Source organism: Pleurodeles waltl, chromosome 12 (assembly GCF_031143425.1).
Source record: "Pleurodeles waltl isolate 20211129_DDA chromosome 12, aPleWal1.hap1.20221129, whole genome shotgun sequence".
In the NCBI taxonomy this organism is placed as follows: Eukaryota; Metazoa; Chordata; class Amphibia; order Caudata; family Salamandridae; genus Pleurodeles; species Pleurodeles waltl.
The window spans coordinates 275071099-275093734 of NC_090451.1; the positions used below are offsets into that span (position 1 = coordinate 275071099).

The 22636-nt window shown below is 41.9% G+C and overlaps 1 protein-coding gene across 2 annotated transcripts in view; it reads right to left on the minus strand.

Annotated features, from left to right (window-relative positions):
• The window catches only part of GNAO1 (G protein subunit alpha o1), a 552951-nt gene that overhangs the window by 98871 nt on the left and 431444 nt on the right, over positions 1-22636 (minus strand). For both annotated transcript variants that reach the window (XM_069215851.1, XM_069215852.1), the window contains exon 6: positions 15774-15903. In XM_069215851.1, coding sequence (XP_069071952.1) covers positions 15774-15903 — 130 coding nt within the window. The remainder of the gene's footprint in view (positions 1-15773; positions 15904-22636) is intronic.

Genomic DNA, 22636 nt, shown 5'->3' on the forward strand with positions numbered 1-22636 from the left:
AATGGAGCTTATTAATTAGACTCTCTCCCTAGATACAAAAACAGAATCTATCAAGCTCACACAGGCCTATATTACAAGTAAGTGTTGCAATGTGCATGGCGATATGGACATGGGGGCGAGGTGTAGGTGTGGGTGTGCAGGCTTTTAAGTGTTTAATAAAATATATTGAGACTTAAACATTATTATGACTTAGTTGTCAACAGGTGCAGGCCCCTTGATAAAACTGAATATGGACTGGTTTTATTGGCATCGTAAGGATGTGAAAGTGTTGAATCAGCTCACAAATGCTCCCATTAATATAGGTGCTTTAAGACTCAGGGTTTCTAAAAATTAACACTGCCACTGCAAGAGACCAACCACACAAATTTAACTCTGTAGCTGGATAACAAAGACCCTGCTTATATAACAACAAGAAGGTGCCGTGATGACCAGCTGTGCTGAAGCAGCACAAAAGTATAAGCATATTTCTCTCATTTATTGTCCCAGGGACTAGGCCTAGAAAGAGAGCAGTCTTTTTGTGTTAAAAACTCAGATTTCATTGCCATTAGATGAAGTAATTCACAAAAATTTATAATGGGAGTGTATGACAATTCATCAGAGTGGGCCCCTCCACCACCTAGACATCATTTGTGCTCCTTGCCTTTTTGTTCCAATAGCTTCTTCTATATTCAGTTTTAGAATCTGAGGGACCTAGTAAGTGTCAAAATGCCCGGAGTGAGTTCTGAGCTAGGCTTAACTGCAAGAAAAGGTGGTTTATTGAAAAAGGAGTGCAGGAAGGCTAGCAGCAACCAGATGATTTGGCAGTGATCCGAAGGCACCCTGGGGGAAATAATCTCTTTTCTAGGTCATACAAAGTGCAAATCTCCAGCGCAGCTGTTTCACCATCAGAATCTTTGGGTAGAAAAGTGTCATGAACAAATAGCCAAAGGCAGACCTGAAAAGCTCTAAACGGTGACAGGGGTCCCACCTAGGAAGCCCCAAAACATGACACTGATACCATCAAAGTAGGATGGGGAAAGGACGGGTTTAGTCTAATGGCTTGAAAGTTTCCCCTTTAGTCCTGTTCATTCCATGCAGCAGTGAATCGCAGATCGCATACTACTAATCTTGAAAATAGTTTGTTGCTCCTCAACTTGGAAGACGATTCTCTCATACTGCAGTAGCATTCTTATTCAATTAAAGTAGAATAACGACTAATTTAGAAACAAGCTATAACAGCACAGCAAAAAAGCTCACCCACGGATCGAAATGTGACTGCCAAAGGGATAATTACGCGATGTGATAGACCAGGTTGCCAGCAGAAAAGGAACTAGGCATGGAATGAGAGGCAGGATGTTGAGGTTTATGTACTTGTCTGTGTTCGGAACTGGGGTTCACTATCTTAGAATCCTTGACGGTTTATACAACCAATACAAACCATTCTGTTGACAGAAAATGCTACTACATTGCTGTTTCTTGCAAATTAGATGTTATATATTTGGTTGCCTAGTATGAAGGACAATGATAAAACATGTTTGGCTAATTATTTTATAAACGACAAAGTATTTAGCATACAAATTGCAATGGGAGTTCATGTATAGTTTAACTGCACCAAGCACAGAATATCTACTGCAAGTCTAATACTTATTCAATTTACAAACCAGATCACACAAGTAGAATTATTCATGCCACCAGAATGGGAAATGCTTGCTGAGCAATGACTTTAATTGACTAAAGGGACCAGACTAAAACATTATTAAAGGAAATGCATTTTTTTAATGAAAGCTTTGTGACTCTAATGAGACACACTTGCTTCAGATCTTTTAGGGATAAGCTGAGTGACCACATGTCTAATATGCATGAGTCCTCACACAAGTGACACAGCACAAATTCCCCCAGATACACCTTGCACCAAAATGTCTTTAGGACACATGGAAAACCCGTGAAAACATTCAAGATACCGTTTTAGTGCAAGCCTGCTAAAGGCAGAGGAAACCCTAATCAATGTCTATGCAATAGCGTGACCCTCCCAGTATCCATTGCACATTAAAAAAAAAAAATCATGTTCCTAACTTCATTCCTTACAAAATGGATATTAGGGAATTTCCATACATTCAAGTATAGAATGACAAAGAATAATGACGTATCTGTTCTAACAGTTGATAATGTTAATCTATGCTTTGGATAGTGATTACTTTTTTAAAGCTCAACAAGTGAGGACTACTGCATTAATCTTAGAGAAATCTGAATAAATGTATTAAAATCCAAAGGTAAACCAAAATTAGAGATTAAACGTTTAATAGGGTATGTGCAGACAAGCACACAACATAATGCACGAGAACATGATTGATAATGAAAAGTTTTTATGAAATAAGGCCTAATTAGTCTATACAATTTAACTTAACAATAATGAACCCTTCAATAAACCAAGCACCTCTACATTTAAACAGAACAGTATTAAATATATTGCAGTTGAAGGGTGCATTCAGTTCTGCTGCTCCAAGTTTAATGAGTACACTATGTTGCCACAAGAGCCCTGAAGAAAGAGGTGCCTAGAATAAAAGTTAAATAAGATCAACACAAGGCTGAGTACAACAACAATTATAAAAGTGATAAAACCACAAAAAGTAGCAAAAGATCAGTCGTCTGAATTCTCTTCTTACAGCTAAATATCACCAAAATCACTTAGTTTGCAAGATACACTGCAAAATATCAAATACTCAAAACCTCCAAAAACTCAATCATCCACTTTGAAAAGTGAAGCTCACTAACCAGTCATAAAACACGGTCAGCCTGCTTCTTGCCCTACGGCATTTCAATTGGATTGCAAAAATATTTATTATTAAAATATTTATTCATCAAGACTGAAATCTGGACATCATTTGCAAGATTCACAAAGGAAACATCTTTGAAAAAAATGCTTGAATGTCAACAAAGTCAGACAGGCTTCTATTTCAAGGTCACTATGTCAAAGAACTAACCATCATCAAGGCAACATATGATTAACATACCACTTGCACAGATGGTGTTTGACAAATTAGAAGCTGTTCCAAACCCTAAATCCATTTAGTCCACTGAAAACAGTATTTGTTGCTCCCAGTTTACATTGTACTGTACAGGCTTCATTATGATGGCTTTCGAAATACTTCAAAAACACCACAGTTTATTTTCATATATTTTCAGTAGATTCCTAAAAATCTTTACCATGCAAGGGAAGCTTGGAAGAAAGAGTTTGAAATGGCGTCCATATTTCTGCCTTTCTGTAGAAACATTTACAAGACAAAGTAACACATTAAACCAATCGAAAATAATTAAAATATAAAAATATAATGTTGTCACTAGCAATAACTCCAATAGTTCCAGGGCTGGAATGCCTTTGAGTCTGCAAACCTACTATCTTGCATGTTTAAGGATTTTCACCAGCTTGTCTCTAATCTTTTCCCATTCTGAGAAAGATTGGAAATTTACTCCTGACAATGGTAGAAGTAGAAGTTCTTCCAGGGTTGGTAAAAAAAAGTGGTTGGAGGGAAAGTGAACTTGTAAACGCTCAATAAATTTTCACAGGAGCAAATCTACACATGCATGTTTGCTTGTGCTAACATACAGTTCACAAATATTTTCTAAGAGTACACTTTCCTAGTCTAGTTCTGTAAGTTCTTGTGAATTCATGAAAGCCACTAATACAAAGTCATATACCATCGGTGCACCTATGTGACTTTTTTGAAGAATTGGGTCCCTAATTAGGTCTGGTGTTAACCAAGACATTTTGTTTTTATTAAACTTCTATTTCTCTCTATCTATGGGTTGGCTTTACTGTCAGTGGTCACCTGCATTCTGCTCTTTCACATGGAGCATATTGGCACACAAAGTAGTTTTGTTCAGTGCCAGAAATGTATGTGGCGGTCAGTAGCATAACGAAACTGGAGGGGGCCGCTCTTCAAAGAACATGTAGGGGGCCCCCCTACAGAATCACTCAGGGCAGGTGCTGTGGTGAGGGGGCCTACTGGAGAGATGCCTCTGCTTGGCAGGGGCTGTGGGGCCTTTGTTATGTCACTGGTGGCAATGGGAGCTTTTTGAGACCAAAAAACGTTTTTTGTTTTTTTCCACGGTTCGTTATAATGGTGAGGGTCTGGCAGCTCCCACAATAATAAAGTGTAAAGGGTTTGTGCTGCAGGGGGTTGGACCTACTTGTCCCAAGGACCAAATAAACATGAAAACTTGTTGCCCTTGACCCCAAACAATATGTCCTGGGTGTTGGGCTATAAAAATTCCACATCCCTGTCAGACCTTTTGTTTTTATTAAAATTCTTTCTTTATCTATCTATTGGCTGACTTTACTGCATTCTGGAAGCATTACACGCAGCCTCATTTTTAAATCATGTAAATACGTTTTTTTTTAAACTGGAACCAGTCAGTAGTGCAGTTCAAGCTTACAACATATATTTAGCAAGCTCACCCTAATAATAAAGTCTTTGCATTAATGAACCATAAATACAAGCTCACACAACAAACATGTGGACACAAATTACTTCAAATGCAGACAATTCCTTTCCTTGATCCATAATGTGGTACTGTAAACTGGCAACCAAAGAGTTTGTGCTGCAGGGTGATGGGCCTACTTGTCCCAAGGACAGAATAAGCATAAAAACGTGTTGCAATTGACCTTAAAAAATATGTCCTGGGTATTGGGCTATAGGAATTCCATAACCCTGCTAAAACCGTGATGGAGCGTGGTGACCTCAGACAGAAGAAACTTTCCTTGGATGACACGAGGATGTCATGACGATATAATTCCCTCTCAAACACAGAGGACCCTCTGCTCAATAAGGCTGCCGCCTGTTCATTGGATGGCACTTCTGCCATCATGGCTGAACTCTGTGCAGGGCTCAAATGCATTGATGCATGGGTTGATACCCTAAATAGTAGTCAATACCAGATCAGGCGAGTGCCTCAACTGCCATACTACGTGAGTTGATGGTGCGAAATGCAGAATATCTGAGATCGAGGACGACGATGCGGATGTTCGGAGGCGCCTCGACTAGGTAGAGTGCATGCTTAAATCTGCCATTGCCAAGAATGAAGATTAGGAGGTGTGCTCGCACGGCAACAACCTATGTTTTACAGGGATCACTGAATAAACTAATGTTGGGTGTACTGATGTATTTGTCGACAATTTAATCACTGCACTGTTCAGCAGACAAGCCTTCACTGATACATTTATGGCTGAACTAGCCCATCAGTCACTTGGCCCACGTCCCATAGCAAGTGAGCCACGATGCCCAATAATAGCCTGACTTCTCAACTTTAGGGACAGGGACATTGCACTGCCCCTTTGTTGTAATTGAGGATTTATCCTTTGTAGGTTGCAAGATGTAGGTTTATTCAGGTTAGTTACCAGTTACAGGTAACGCCCCACCAGGAGCATCATCCTTGCTGCTCAGCCCACTCTCCCCAACTGACCATTCACACCAACCAGGCACTCATCCACATTCTGTGACTTCACACACACAGTGGCTGAGCAACAGGGAAATGGTAACTAAGGAGAGAACGGATAGCAACAATTCTAGTCACAACACATCTCCCCTTTCAGAAAACAAATGATGGAAATAGCATTGTCCTTTACTATAAGGACCAATAAATAGTAGTACAAATTGAAACTGAAAAAATCAGTAAATAAAAAGGACTACAGATGGAAATAAATGATAAACAGTCCTAAAATATCAGATACAGTATTAATGAAAAAATGCAATCCAATTACAATCACCCCCTTCTGCACACACTATAACAAGGAGGTGCAACATACTCTTCAACACAACACCACAGTAACCCCCTTCTGCAACACACTGTAACAAGGGTTACAACTACTCTAACACAACACCACACATCAATGCAACACTAGGGTACACAACCATGCAACGCAACACTAGGATACTCAAGTCTGCGATGCAACATTTGGGTACTCAGCGCTACAAAGCAACACTAGGGTACATGACCCTGTATTGTACACTAGGGTACTCAACCCTGCAATGCAATACTACGGTACACAACCCTGCAACTCAACACTAGGATGCTCAACGTTGCAATGCAACATTTGTGGAATCAACCCTGCAATGCACACCAGGGTACACAACCCTGTAATGCAACACTAGGGTACATGACCCTGCAATGCAACACTAGGGTACACGACCATGCAACGTAACACTAAGGTACACGGACCTGCAACACACCTCTAAGGTACACAACCCTGCAACGCAACACTAGAGTACATGACCCTGAAACGCAATACTAGGGTACACAGCCATGCAACGAAACGCTAGGTTACACAATCTTGCAATGCAACACTGCGATACTCAACCATGCAATGCAACATTTGGGTTCTTGCCCTGCAACGCAACTCTAGGGTACACGATCCTGCAGCGCACACTTGGGTATTAACCCTGCAACACTAGGGTACATGGCCCTGCAATGCAACATTATGGTATACGTCCCTTAAATGCAACATTAGGGTACCCAAACCTGGAACGCAACACTAGGGTACACAATCCTGCAGCACTAGGGTACACAACCCTGCAGCACTAGGGTACATGGCCCTGCAGTGCACCATTAGGGTACACAACCCTGCAACACAGCATTGTTGTACACAACCCTGCAACACAAAACTAGGATACATGACTCTTCAACTCAATGTTAGTTCAAATTAAAGCATTCAGACGGATATTGTGCATTCTAACAATTTACACATGCATCAAATCCACTTAGGCAGCAAATTCAGCATGCCATAGATGGCAATACTCTCAGACAGTAAAATCAGCATGACCACACTTACAATAACATACTGAGAATTCTAAAAATATACACATGCAGCTGATCCAGAGTTGCATTAAACAAAATACACTTAAGGAGAAAATTAAAACACTGCAGCAAATTAAGAACAGCTCACAGAGATAAACTGGTATGACATTATAAACACATTATAGATTGCACAGAATTATGTCCAGCAGTAACACTTATTGTCCCCAATGAGCGACCTCTCTCTCCCCTCTAACAATGTATGCATCATCATTCCTACAGAAAATTCACACACAAGTTTGTACTCTACGATTGGGTCTCTTACACTGGACAGTCAGCTGTTTATTTGCAAGTACGTTTGAAACAAACATAACATTTTTAAGTAAGAAATTCCTCACTGCTAAGTTTGCTGCTAATCAATGGTAATCGACACAAAGTCCGAAGATGTACCCATTACCACATACTCCTTTCTCAAGGAACAGTGACTAGACAGTAGCTGCTTCCGCAAACCTTGATGAACTGATGACAGGTGCTTCACTCTAGTATTAAAAGTACACCTTATAGGCCGTAGTAGCACACTGGCTGCAGATGCGTGGTGTTGTTTTCCAAGATAAATTTTGCTGGTCTTCTCCGAGCAGTGCAAAACAGCATGAGCTCTCACAGGAATGGGGTTAAGTCCTCCCAAAACACACCATCGCTATGATGTTTTATCAAATGCTGGTTCAATGCTGATTCATACTCACAGCGTATGCCAATAAAGCTGCACTTTAGTTCCTCAAGTGGCTGATGCGGAATAACTTCACATCAGAAATGCTGCATTCTTTGTTAATCTGCATTGCCTGTCCAAACTCACTGGCATGTCTTGCCAAAGTAATGGAATGCAGTATATGCCAACCCCAACAATGTTGCCACTAAAGTCACAATAAATCAGCATTCACTTTCAAAATTAAGGTAGTCAAACGCCAAAAACTTCTGTTAACTGCAGGCTGTCTGATGAGTAAGACAATGGTGGGCTTCCACAGCGTTTTTCTTCACTTCCGGCTTAAGTTTCCTTTTCGCTTAATCTTCCTTATAGTTTCTTCTAGAGGTTCAGTTTCTCTTCAATTTCCTTCCATGCGTGGATTCTTTCTTCAGTTGTTGCCTGTGTTGTAATTAAAGATGAATCCTGTGTAGTTTCCAAGATGCAGTTTTACTCAGCTTAGTTACAGGTAATGCCCCATCAAGAGCAGCATCCAGGCTGCTCAGCACACACTCACCAACTGACCATTCACACTAACCAGGCACTCTTCAACATTACGTGACCACTCACCCACAAACACACACACACGCTGAGCAGCAGGGAACTGCTAACTAAGGAGAGAATCACTCGCAACAATTTAAGCCACAACAGCCTTGCTTGAGAACGAGACCCCCTCCAGTACCAAGGCATGCTTTACCCAGCATGCCTTTGGGTAGAAGTGAACATGTCTTTCACACTCCTGCTGATGTCACTTAGTTTTGTAAACAGAGGTGGGAGTGACACCTTGTCATATACCACCAGATCGCTCACCCGCCACCTTTCCCCCCCCCAGAGTCCAAGCACGACTTGCCACCATGAACGTCTCTCACCCTGCAGACATGGTTGCTTTGAAATGACACTGGACCATATTTGTGGCCGTGTTATGTTGGGGACCCCTACTTGATGGTGTTGTCAGTGGGGCCTGCTGCCTGTCTTAAAACAGCTACCATCTAGATGCATACTCACTGTTGATCTCTTGAGCGCTGCCACCCCTCTGAGGTGCAAACTGTAATATTTGTTTCTTCGTTCTCTTTGGGCTTACTTGGGATTTGCCAGATTTTGCCTCTTCTGGTGTGTGTGGGGGGTAAAGGTTGTTTTGTGTTATGTTTTTTTCTTGTTGGCTAAACTGCTATCATACTGCATAATACTCTCATGACGCCCCGTCATGCACGCCCCATTTTACCATCTCTTACTGCATGAATACATACTCTGGTGGTGCTCGGGGGCTTGACCTTCAGTATATAACATGCAATATAGGAGGCCTCAACAACCCTAGAAAAGGGAACCAGGTTCTTTGATACTTAAATGAACATGGTGTTAAACTAGCGTTTCTCCAGGAGACACATCTTTCCCCTTGAGTTGACTACCCATATGTGGTTACATGGGGCTCAAACAGCTTCTCCGCCCATTATAACTCCTATTTCCGAGGGCTTTGTATTTTAATCCATTAGAGTATCTCTTCCTTATGCTAAGACTGTATTACTGATAATTAGGGCAGATATGTGCCTGCGTCTGGCATCTTGGCTGATAGAGCAGTACCGCTTATCAATATTCACGCATGCAACACGAACTCCCCTGAATTTTACCACATAATCTCCGCTGGGGCCGTTCACAAGCAGATTATATCCTAATTGGGGGGGGCGGTGGGGCAGAGGGGAGAATTCAATATCACACACTACCCTCTAATAGACTCCACTGGCACCACCGCGATCACCAAGCCCTTTTCCTTTAGGCACTTACTGCTCTCCTTGACACCTATCAGCTTACAGACGCTTGGCACTCCTTCAATTTACACACCAAAGCCTCCATGTTCTACTCTGCACTGCATGCTGTTTGGACTTGTCTCGTGGAGCCATCCTTTGGGTAACAGATATCACACATAAACCTCGTACCCTTTCTGACCACACCCCAATTAAGGTAATTCTACTCTCCTGTACCAGGGCCACTCGGCCAGAAAATGGTGATTTCTAGAAAATGCACTGTGTAACATGGTTTTTTAAAACTGAACTCTGGGACGCCATAAATGAACATTTTGCAATTAACACTGGGTAGGTGGAAAACCACTCATTCTGGGAAGCCTTTAAGGCTTACATACAGGGTCTTTGCATTGCCAAACATGCGGGGGGTCCTTCGTAGCATTAGAAATGACTTGGGTTAAGTGGAAAGGGAACTGAAAGATACAGATTAAGCTGTCATAGACGGTACACAATCCACCCAAATGCACAGCCGATCTAAGCTCTTGCAGGAGTTCCAGGAACTGGCTGTGTGCAAGGTCTCTTACATGGGTAAATATGCCAAAGTACGCAAGTATGGAAAATATCGAGCTGGCTCAACTCTTGAAGCCGAAATACCACAATATGCCGAACTACCACAATGTGTGAGACTAGTCTTCCTGCAGCTGATGGCACAACCGCCACTGATGATGCTACCATTTTCCAGATATTCTTAACCTACTACCTGCACTTGTATACGACTCACGTGAATGGGGACGAGTAGTCACTGACTGATTACCTAGCTGAAGTGGCCACGGTATGTATTTTTCACCTGGACAACAGCAATTCTTAGCAGCCCCTATCACATGTGAAGAAATATCAAAGGCTATTGATGCCCTACATGGCTATAGGGCCCTAGACAGGCTCACTGGTAAATTCTACATGGTTTATAAGCACATCTTGGTCCTCCGGCTTTTGAAGGTTTACGCCAAGTATCTTGAAGTGGGCACTCCAGCCTGGCAAACCAGCGCACCTCTATGCGTCTTATAGGCCATTATTTCTCCTGAATCACAATAATACAATTTTGGCCAAAGGCACGTAACTCTCCTAATGGAGCAGATAATTTCTCTCAAGCAATCTGATTTTGTTCCCCACTGCTCCACAGCTATTAACATCCATGCTACTTCTGCTGTGCTAAATCAGATCTTCATTACTACCCTGGTGGCGGTCGCCCTTTTAGATGCAAAGAAGGCATTTGACTCGCTGGAATGGTCGTTCCTTCGGGTGATGCTAGCCAAACTGGAGATACCCAATGGTTTTTGCAACCTCATCATGCTTCTTTATACTGGCCCTGCGGAATGCTTACGAGTGAATATTGTACTCTTAGAAGCCGCCCGATAACCCGAGGCGTATACGCCAGGGCTGTTTGCTCTCCCCTCTGCTCGGTTATTGCCCTGGATCCTCTAGTCAGATAATTGCAGGAGTGGACAATGGCAGAGGTCTCTGATTACGTCACAACCCGCTCTTAGCTTCTATGCATGTGGACGACATTTTATTGTTCGTACATGACCCGTCCAACAATCTCCCTCCCCTTATACACAATGTAATATAATTTGGGTCTTTTTACGGAATCAATGGGAGACCCTGACACTTCTGTATGATCGAGGTGGCTTTGCTGCTCCGAATTTACGTTTGTACTAATTAGTGGCACAATCACACGTTGCTTATTATTGGTTAGCACCCAGATGCCAGGCTCCCATAACTCAAGCCAGAGCGAGCTCAGGTGCACGACCTACTTCTATCCTCTCTGCTCTCCAAGTGACTCCCACATGACCCTACTGACATATAGACCCTTTCTATAACGTGCTGGGCATGGTCTAAACTCTGACGTGACCTGGGTAGTAAGTTGCTGTATTCCCCTTACATACCCCTCATCAACAACCCATGACTCACGCTTATCCAGGAACGACTGGTACAACATACACTGACTGCTCATCAATTGGACATGGTGGGTGATCTCTTTGTAAATGGCAGAAGGAAGGCTAGTCTTGTGCTCATTCTCTGAGATGATCCGGCATTTATGGATAGTTTTGCATTCCACCTCACACAGCACTTTGACTGACACCCTGCCCTCTTACCCTGAGGAACCTGCTGATTTTCTCCACGGTCTCTGGCAATATCCACCCCAGATAGAGGCAGAATAATCTCCCGACTTTACCACACCTGCCTGTCACTGCGATCATCAGGCACAGAGAAATCCAGAGCAGACTGGGACCATGACTTGGGATACCCAATCCAGGAGAATGCTGGAGCTGCTGTTCCACGCAAACTAAACTGGTCTTTAACAACCATAGACATAAATTGCTCAATTACAAATACCTACACTGTGCATATAGTACACAGAAGGTGCTAGCCAGACTAGATCCCACAAGATCACATCAATACCAAGAGCACAAAGAAACAAGATGATTTTGTTCATTTGTCATGGAACTGCACTGTTATTCAATAGTTCGGGGGGGATGTTTTTTCCTCACTTTCCATCATGACTGACCATGCTCTTGACCCCCCCCACCCGCTGATGGCACTGTTGAGATATGGTAAGCCCCTGAGTCCAGGCCAGCGCTGCTTCACAGCCATTGCCTTGCTGCTGGCTAAACAGCAAATAGCTCTCTGCTATGGCAGCTACAGGGCCCCAACTAACACTGCCTGGTTAAAAGATATGACATTCTGTGACACTACCAGTGACCTCTATGCCTCCCCTTCCATAACCTCCACAGCTAAGGATATGTGGCATTCCCTCAGGGACTACCTCTTAACGTTAGAATCTGATATCAACCAGGATGCCAATGCTTGACCTTATTCCCCCTTATATAACTCATTGCATTGACTACAGATTGTTTATTGCAAATAAGTATCTGTAACCTGCTAAGACTTGACAATGTGAGAAAATTACATGTAAAAGAGAATCTGAATATGAGATGATCTGTCACACCATCCAAGGAAATAAAATACAGTACAACATTGTTGGACATTAAAACATATATAAAATACTTATTTCAGTAAAACAGTTATATAAATAATAATAACAAGCCCTTCCTGTCCTACAAAAGTTTAATATTGAAAATTCTCATTACTGAATACCAAAAGGAAAGCAGAATGGACGATAAAAATAGAGTTAGGTGTTCAGATGAAAAAAATTGTATTTTCTCAAGTGTCGTAAATGATTTTCATTCAATTCCATGCACCCCCATGCCTACAGTCAATTTACAGGAGGGCAGGAAACAGAACCACACTGCAATCAATAACAGACAAGATTTTAAAATTTTAAGGAGTAAAGAAACATTTAAAAATGCAGATTCTAAAGACTAACAAACCATGTAAGACATTGAAAGTGGAAACTTTGGGTTAAGTCCAAGTGTGTGCTGGATGGTTTATTTTGGACTAAAACAAACAACTGTGATTTGCAATACCTTGACTGAAATTTATGAAAACTGCTTTAACAAGATGTTTAAATATCTGCATCACAAAAAAGTATAAGAGAGATACAGTCCATGCCAGTCCACAGATCTGGCAAAATTTACTAAGAAACGTTAGAAATATTTGAAAAATATGCCTGCATTACCCATTCCTTATATAGATTGAATACATCAACATATCCTGAAAAAGTGTAACATTTCTCCGAATTGTATTAAAAAAAGTCTATGGAACTAAGGAGAAATCAAAACATGTACTAGTAAATATTGATGCTGCACTGTTTTTTCTTTAGACGCCGCAATACAAATTTTAAGAAACTATTTGGTAACTTTGGTAAAACACCTCAATAGTACACATAATGGCCAATGAAGGAGGCCATACTAACAGAAAGGAACGTTTTAAAATGTCCCTAAATGTTCCATTTCTATCCAGAATTTGATTCCAACTCCAGTGTACCATAATATATTCTAAAACGACATACTGTTCAATATTTCAGAAATAGGTGGAGGCTCTAAATGGTTAAATACAAGAAGTGCTGCTGTGGTTGCTTTAGGTGACCAAAAGTAAACACTCTGCACAATCATCCGCTGCAGTATTTCCAGCAGCCACTTGGGTTGACCATGGTGTTCAAGGGTGATAGGGTTTGGATAAAAAGCTCTTTTTGGCAATTCCCAATTCAACTTGAAACTTTTTTTGCAGCACCAAATGGAAAAGGTAATAAAGTACTTTGCCTTGTAGCACATAGAACCACAAGCTCTTAAGTATGAAATGCAGTGGAGCTGAGTAACTAATGCAGTAGAAAGATCCAACATGTCACTAAGACCACAAGTGTCAATTAAAAAAAATACTACACATACAAATTTTCTCAATTACAATTTCAATTCGAAATTTTGAACACATTTAGATAACTATAAAGACATATTTGATTACCAAAGTCTTTCATCATATGTCCAATCGACCCTTTAACTATTTTCAGGTAATTTCCCAGAGTGGCGGTGCTGTCACTTCTAGAAACCATATTTTGTTGCAAAACAACTACTGGTCTTCCATAAAATGTTTTAAAGCCATTTACCAGCACATTAATTGAGAAATCGGCTCTATCATTTTGCAAACTATGTGCATTACATTTTCAGCTACTTTAGGCGTTGCAATAAACAAAACACACACCACACAAGTTGGGGTAACCGAATGGCTCTGTGTCACTTGTATAAAAGTGTTCCAGCCTTGGGATTTTTCTCATTATCAAATGTGTTAGTTGCATATTTCAAATTGAATCAGACGACTAATATAGCTCCCAGGTAGGAATGATTTGGTGTAAGAATGGCAAGAGCTGGAAATCCGATGCACTGGAAACACAGTCATTCAGTCACTCTGATCACAAACATTTGGTCATGGACTAAGCACAGACTTTGGCTGTTCAGGATCTAAGTCTGGTAATATCCACTCAACTCATAATATCTGCAACCACAGAATTCCACTCCAATGTCGCACGGCACTGCCAAAATGATTAAAGGCCAACCTGTTGTTGACTAAAAAGCCAAGATACTCCGTATAAAATTAGGTCACTTGCCTACTCTGCCTAAATTCAAGGAGTGACCTGGATTAAGGAAAAAAAAATATTAACTTCTTCCAGCACATGACAATACTAGAAATGTAACATCCTGCAACACTAATTCCTACAGTCCCCAACAAAAATCAAAAACTGAAAGTGTTTCTCCAAACGTGTTACATTAGTAAAAGAGGACCTTCAATGCAATTGTGCTATCGGTAATGTTAATTACGAAGACGGAATTCAAGGACACACGTTGTCTGTGGGTGAGAATGAGTGGCATACTGATGAATGCTGTCCCCAATGGAACCTGAAAGGGTGGATAAAATGAGTCACCCTTTAAACACACTCGGGATCACAAAATTGGAAACCACAAATCTAGAACACTTACTGAAAAGGTCATTCAATAACAGCAAGTACAACCTTCACAATTCTTTCAGCATACAAAAACGATCAGAGTTAGTTGCTCCCACAAGACAAGCATGGTCCCCAATTATGTACAGAGAGGCAAGAGTGGCAGCGGTGTAACAAAGGCCACAGCCGCCCTTGTGGTGCGGAGGAGCCCCCCAAGTTCCAGGGGGCCCCCTCAGAGCAGTACACTGGCTTGAGAGGTCATGAGTGAGTTCAGAGGCTGCCCCCTCCATGTACTTGGCGGGGGGGGGGGTCTCAAGTTTCATTACGCCACAGAACAGAGGGTATCTTGTGAGCAGGTGGTTCTTGGAATCACAATGTGGATCACACTGTGGTCACATTAGTAGATCAGAGACTGGTAATTTGTGTACAAGAATTCAAGATCATTAAAATTTATGGCATGTTACTGACAGGCATTATTCAAAATCTAGGAATATCCAAAGTGACTTTTGCAATGTGATGCTTCGGCCTATTTAAAGTAACAAAAATACTAGGTGTGAACATAACTCATAACCTAGTGATAAAAAACCTTCTTAATAAACACTCAAATCAGGATGTTCATCTCTGGTCCTCGGGACCTTCCATGAGGTTTTCAAGCTAGCCACCGTCCACTAGGAATTAATCAAGCCAGGTATCAAATTAACCACATATTATGCTCTTTTACAATCTCTGCATGAAGGTAGATATGCTAAATATCTGTCGGGGCTAGGGCCGCAAAGGGTTAAAACTGGACATCCTTACAGTAAAATGTGTTTTGCTCTTTCTTTGACAATTACCACACCATCCAATAACAGGTAACCTTAACAGTAAAAGGTGTCTTGAAATAAACACGTACCAGAAACTAATCTACGAGTCTCTTACAAAATCTTAGCCAACACTGTTGAAAAATGCTGGTGTACCAACCCTCAAGTGAGTCAGGGTCTCAAAGAGGATAAAGTATCATATAGCTGAGCAAAGAAAAAGCATATTTTCCTCGAGTCAATGGAAGCAGACTAGAGTCGCCTGGCTCCCTGCATCTAGAGAGGAGAAACCATGGGCAGTAAGTGGTACAGGATGAGCAGAGTTGCCTGAAGGCACTCACCGTGGTTTCGTCTTCATGCAGCACCTGATCATAACCGCTCAGTGCGACGCAGAAGATGATTGCAGTGACATCTTCAAAGCAGTGGATCCATTTCTTGCGCTCTGATCTCTGGCCTCCCACATCAAACAGCCTGGAGAGGAAAAGAAAACATCTTGCATCGGTCTCGGGTGTACCTGAAGGGGCACACGCTGGCCCTCTGTGTCAGCGCATCTCTGGCGCCTTGTGCACATCACGGCAGCTCATTCGCCTCCTCTTTCCCAGGCGTTCAGTGGGTGAGGGGGTTTTCATGAGCACCAAATGTGTTATTTACTTAACGCTACCTGCTTAATGCCTAATAATACTGAACACAGCAGTCGCAACGAAAAGGTTCCAATCACTGTCATTAAGCAAGGAAAAGAGACTGGTGTAGCGTTTCATCTGTCCAGCAGATAGTTAAAGCAGGTATTCCCAACATTTGAAGGCATTATATATGCTTTTTAGGGGTACTTTGGAACTCAAAGACTAGGATCAAGAAAGGGCATCCCACACGACATACGGGTTACTGTTTCTTACATTGTTCATAACAGGTTTTCTCATCATATGCAACTAACCGATCCGCCCCTAACACACAAGGCTTCATCCTTGGTACCTAGAAAGTAAACCTATGGCACTGTCTCTTGCCAGTCTGATGCCATCTACGATGGCCCCCAGACCAGCTCACTGCAGAGCACTAGGAGTTGTTATCAGCACTGTCCTCTAAGTTGCTATAAATCATCCAGGTGGCAAAACAGGTGGTCAAGTCTTGCTTTGATGAACAGCTCCCTCCTCGGCCAGGCGTTCTGTCAGGATGGGTGAGTTGTTTGAATCAGAGTCCTTTGTCATAAACATGCCTGAAAGGGATTAGGGCGGTACACAGGATATTGACTTAGAGGCTGATAATCAACTAGTTTCCTTATATCCCTATGCTAGCCTACATCTTGACTGAAAAAATGCCAGTTGCCTGGATGCCTCACCACGAAAGGCCATTCCTTACCACTCTGGCCACCCAGCAGAGACGTGACTACCTTTTCCACAGTGGTGCATAAAGCTAAAGAAGCTCTGGAACTGACCTTACCCTCTGAAGAGTCAGTCTAACATTTTTTCTGAAATCTTACAGATTGCTTCTCCAGAGCCCTTACTTTCATTTGATATGCAAGGGTTATGCCCTACCTTTCCTGTCTCTCTGCACTATTCTCCTTCTGCTAGGGAATGCTTTTCAGCAAACAACTCAATTATGGAGACAAGTTTTTGCCCTGCTGAACAAAGGTACTGTGGACTTGCTACTTGTAGGAGAAAGGGCCACGTGATTCTACTTTCTTTACTTCTTGGTCCTCAAAAAGGCCTGTGACCTATTCCTGGATCTCAGACTTCTGAACAAGGATAGGCTCAAGATTCTGTCTCAGTGCAGAACCTTATTGAACTTGAACATGGGGAATTGTCTAGTGTTCCTGGATCGCTACGCCTCCTACTTCCATTTTTTTAATTCTCCCTGGTAACAGACCTTACCTGAAGTTCTCTTTGCGGTCCTTGCACTATCTGTTTATGGTTTACCATTAGTGGTGACGACCTCCCATTGTATTTTATTAAAAGTGCTTAATGGCTGCTGAAGGCAGAGTCCACTGGTTGAGGAACATTGTAGGCACTTGACTGTTCTCAACAACTGGGGCTTTTTCTATCAATGCTCAAAAGTCTGACCTCACTAAAATGCAGCGACCGTCTTTCATAGGTTCGGTTTTGGACAAAACCCACACGAAAGCCCTATTTTACCCTCAGAATAATATGGAAAATGGAAACACAGCTTTCTTGTCCTACAGATATTACATCTGCTTGCCCTCATGATTAAGTGCACCCTGTTGGTTGCATTCCAGAGGGTTGACGAGTACTTGTCAGTGGTGCACGCAGTGGAAGAAGCTTTAACACCATTGAAGCTTCTTTGCTCAGGTGCAGATCTTTCAGTCAGTCCACCAGGACCTATACTGGTGGATGAACCTCTCCAATCTTGGATGGATGATCCATTCAGCCTGTTACAAGTAAAGACTACCATGGCCAAGAATGCCACTAGCTGGACTGGGGTGCCCATCTGGTTGACTTGGAGGCTGAGGGCCTTTGGTCCATGTTGGAGCAGCACCTGCATAAAAATGTGATAGAGTTGCTGTCAACCTACCTTGCTCTAAAGGCATACCTCCCATCTCAGGGACCATAATTAAGAACTGGAAGCATCCTCAGTTGTATGCCATACACTCCCTCCTGTATTTTTCCTTTTGGAATGTCTTCAGGTTCTGTTGTATGTGTTTCCACTGATTTCACTTCTTTTGAAGGTCTTGCAGGAGAATCTGAATCAGCTGATCCTGACCACTCCGGATTTAGCAAGGAGTAACTGGTACGCTGATCTGTTGGCACACAGAATTCAGCCAACTTTTCCCTTTCCCACACAATGTGAACTTGCTATTTCAGCATTAAGACAGAGGTTCTCAACCATGGATCCCAAACACTATGGTTGTACATGTTGGAATTGAGTGGTGCTAGGTACTGAGTGGCCTTTTGCCTTTCTGATGAAGTTATAGACGTCCGCTTGGCTGTCATAAATCCAGCTACAAAAATCTATTTATACAGGTCATTGGAACTAAGTTATGCACTTGTGTGAGTCAGAAAGCTTTCAATTATGCCTTGCACTTCACACTGCGTCTTGCACAACAGGGAAATACAGTGGCTACAGTTAAGGGGTGCCAGGTCAGCTTTCATGTTTCTCTCAGATAGTCCCTCATTGCAAAGATTGGCACTAGTGGCATGTTTTCAATAAGGTTTGCTGCTTTACTTGCTTCCTTCCATTTCGTTTAGTGTCCCTTAGTGGAATTTGAATCTTGTATATACTTTCTTGATGTCAGCCCAGTGGGGAGGTACATTTCTGGGCTCCAGTTTGAATTATTTTGACCCTTCTAATTTTGCTCTTGCATCACGCTCTGGGCCATGCGCCTTCCACATCGCGGGCTATTCTGCTTCTGTGAGGAGCGCTGGTTATCTGGCCTGTTGCAGTATTATATTAATTTTCTTGTACTTGGCAACTGCCGATAGGAGGTGCTGACTCTACAGATAAACTTGCCTTCTTGGAAGAGGCTGCTTTTCTGGTTTAAATTATTGTTTGGCTTCTCACCTTTAGTTTTAGAAAAAGTTTATTTGCAAGTTGAAAATACTGCCTTACAGTGGGGAGGGGAGCTGCAAGGCTTCAACTTGGATTAGATTACTTAATATGAATTGTAGGATAATGGTAAAACACAAACTAGATATCTTTATTTTGTTATGAATTACAAGCCAGACAGTTTATTCTTAACTGTGACCTGGCTAAGGGAGGACTCTTTCTCTGATATTATCCAGGCTGTCCCACAGGCCTATGCTACAGTTAGGTAAGATCATGCCGATCAAGGAGGCGGTGGGCTTGCTATTATTTTTAGAGCAGGGATAAACTGCTTTGCCTCAGATTGAAAGATTTGGGGATGCAAAGCATTATTTTTTAGCTTGAACTACTTAAAGATTTCTCTTTTTCAGGAGTATTGATTTTATTGTCCGCTGGGCCAATTTCTAGTTTTAAAAATAGATTGGCAGACATTATTATTCCATTAATTGTAAAATACTCCCATTTTACAAATTAGGGGGATCTTAATTTACAGTTTGATAACCCTAACTGCGCCACTGAGGAAACTTTAATTGGAGAATTGGAAAGTTTACAACTCACACAGGTTTTGTCCAACTCATGGAGCGAGCCATATTTTAGAACTGAAACTGGGCAACCTGGATATCATGGATCCCATTCCTCTGGCATGGTCAGATCATCTAACTATTTCAATGCCAGTGGCCCTTTACTAGGTGTGAAAAGGGTCTGGTGCCACCTCTCTCATGGCCCAGACGAGGGGCTAAAATTGTGCCTGACTGTTTTTGTCTACTCTGGGCAACAAAGTAGAAAACCCCAATGAAGAAGTGGCCAGCTGGATTGTGGGGGATTTGGATAAATTAATTCCTGCAGCCAAAAGGTCTACATCTAGGTTGAAGCCTTCAGCCGGCTGGTTTAATGATGAATTAACCATAATGAAGAAAAAGTGTAAAAACGTCAAACGACAAAGGTGGAAAACATAAGACCCCGCATGTAAAGTGATGTATATGGCAGCTTCAAAAGGAAAGCATGATGTATGAGTGTTTCTCTTCAGACGTGGGTCCTTCCCAGATTGCTGCTGCACTGCTGGTGGGTGTTGGGCAAGGGAAAGGTGCATCACAGCACGCAGCGAGGCACCTCCCAGTGTACATGTCTCATACTAAGATGCCATTGACCAGTCTGGCCCCTAATACAACCTGCATGATCACTGTTAACAGAGCTAGGGACCATCCACTTTATCAACAGCTACTGCCAAACAGTAAGCCCATTTCACACTATTTCCACCCTACTTCAGAGAAGCTATAGTATGGGAGAACCACAGGAATGAAGATTATTTTCCTTATGTGACTGGTCATCCCCCTTTTGGAATCCTGGTAATGCTTTAAGATATGGTTTGAACTTGGTTTGATGTAAATATGGACTGTGTTTGATGGTATTTCTACATCATTAATGGCCAACGAACTACTAAGATTAAAGACTAATTATGTGGATGATATTCTTCTGTATTCTGTGGATGAATGGCTTAGGATGTTGCACATGTTTCTTATAATTTGGCCACAATTTTGGTTTGCTATAGACTTGACAAATCCACACTACATCTGGTATGGAATTGCTGAATCAGCCATTTCACACATCACAATATTATTGTGGACAAAAAGAGGCTCTGGTAGTTGGGTAAGGAATTCATTACTTAGAGAAACTAATTTATGGAAAAATAATCTTTCTGCCATCTTGACAAATTTAAGGAAGAAGTTGAGCACTGAGAGGAAATGTTCCTTGTTGCTGCTGGGCAAGGTTTTTCTGTTTAAAATGATTTGCAATTCATGTCATTTGGACACCTTAGAAAATACTCCTTGGATCCTAACAAACGTACTATAAAGAGGTTGATGCTTTGCCTAGGATGCTACACAATGAGGATGGAATACCCTCTGAATATCACTTCTTAAATTGTGCAGGCAAGTGCACGAGAGGCAGTGCTTAATTTGTGCTTGTTGTTTCTGGTGCTGAGCACCGGCACTTATTTTTCTGCCTCAAGCATTTGCTGCGAGCAAAAGAGACATATAGGAAAGACGGATGAAGGGAAAAACAAAAAAGCGCCACAGAGGGAGAAAGTAAAACGCTGCAAGAGTGAGATGAAGGGGCAGCGAGTGGCTTTATATGTATTGAAGAGGCCCGAGATGGCCTCAGGATTACGCCGCCTCAGTATTCCATGTGCACACATTTAATTACAGCAGCCGCATGTTTAAGAGGAGGGCTTTGGACCCCGGCACCTTTGTGTTTACAAATTAAGCAGCGATGAGAGGGTATTACTGGTTGTCTCATCTAATAATTGTAAATTAGTGTGCTTATGCTCCCCTAATGGAACTCTCAGTCTGTTTAGGATGATTACTAATAGAATTATATCTTATCTGCATTTCCTCATATGAGGGTAGAGTTTCTGCCCTTGCCAATAGGCAGAGTGAGGAAGTTTAGGGAGGCAGCTCTGAAACTTGAGGGCTGAAAAGGCAAAGTAATGAAGGAAACCCCTTTATGGACATGGATTATCCTCTATCAGTTCTCAGACAAACTAGGTGGTATCAGAGGACAGTTAAGTGTAAGGAGTATGTAACTTAACCTATAGGCATCTATTTGTAGCATGTAGTGCTTCAGATTCACATGCTATGGACACTCCTGCAATTTAGTATTGGGTCAGGGCTCTGCAAGTTGTTTTTCTCGAAGAAGTTTTATGTTTGATGTTGTGCATCCTATCTCCTCATCCTCGAGGTATTGCGCATGTTCAGTGGCTCCCTTGTGAGATTGTAATGTTTTTCCTTGCCTTACGGTAAGTGAGGATATAGTCTGCTTAGTAAGCATTTAGTGTTGAACATCCTGAAAGTTTTGTATATTTGTGTCACCGCCTAATACCTGCCGGTGAGGTGGGAGGCTACACGTGAATCTGCAGCACTACATGCTACAAACAGATGCTTAAATGGTATCATAATCCACTGGTAGCATGTGTTGGCTGCAGATACACATGCTATGCAGACTTTAAAGCAGCATTCCTCTTGCGGTGGCTTTAGGAATCCAATGGTGCATTTGCTTGAAATAATACGTGTAGAACTGCTTGTCCCACTGGAGGCTGCTGTCTGGCTTACACGTCTACACAAGTCTTTCGTAAGTGTGTGAGTTTGTCTATGTTGCTACTTTACAAATGTCTGTTAGCAGAATGTTTCCTAAAAATGCCACTGATGCTGCCTTTTTTCATGTTGAATGAGTTCTTGGCATTGTATGCAGCGTTCGTTTTGCCTTGATGCAACAAATCTGTATACATTTTACTATTCATCTAGCAATTTCAGCTTTTGAGATTAAATTGCTTTTTCGTGGATTAGCAAAAGCTATAAATAGTGGTGTTTTTCTGAAGGTTTTTGTTCTTTCCACACAGTACTAAGGGCACGCTTTACATCTAGTGTATGAAATGTTCTTTCTGCAAATGTTTCTGGTTTTGGAAAGAAAACAGGTAAATCCAATGTTTGATTTAAATGGAAAAATGATATGTCTTTGGCAGAAACTTTGGGTTAGTGGGTAGGCAAACTTTGTCTTGGAATACTTGAAAGTAAGGTTCCTCAATAGTGAGTGCATGTATTTCACTGACTATTCATAGCAATGTAATGGCCACAAGGAATGCCACTTTCCATGTTAAGAACTGTATTTTGCATTTTGT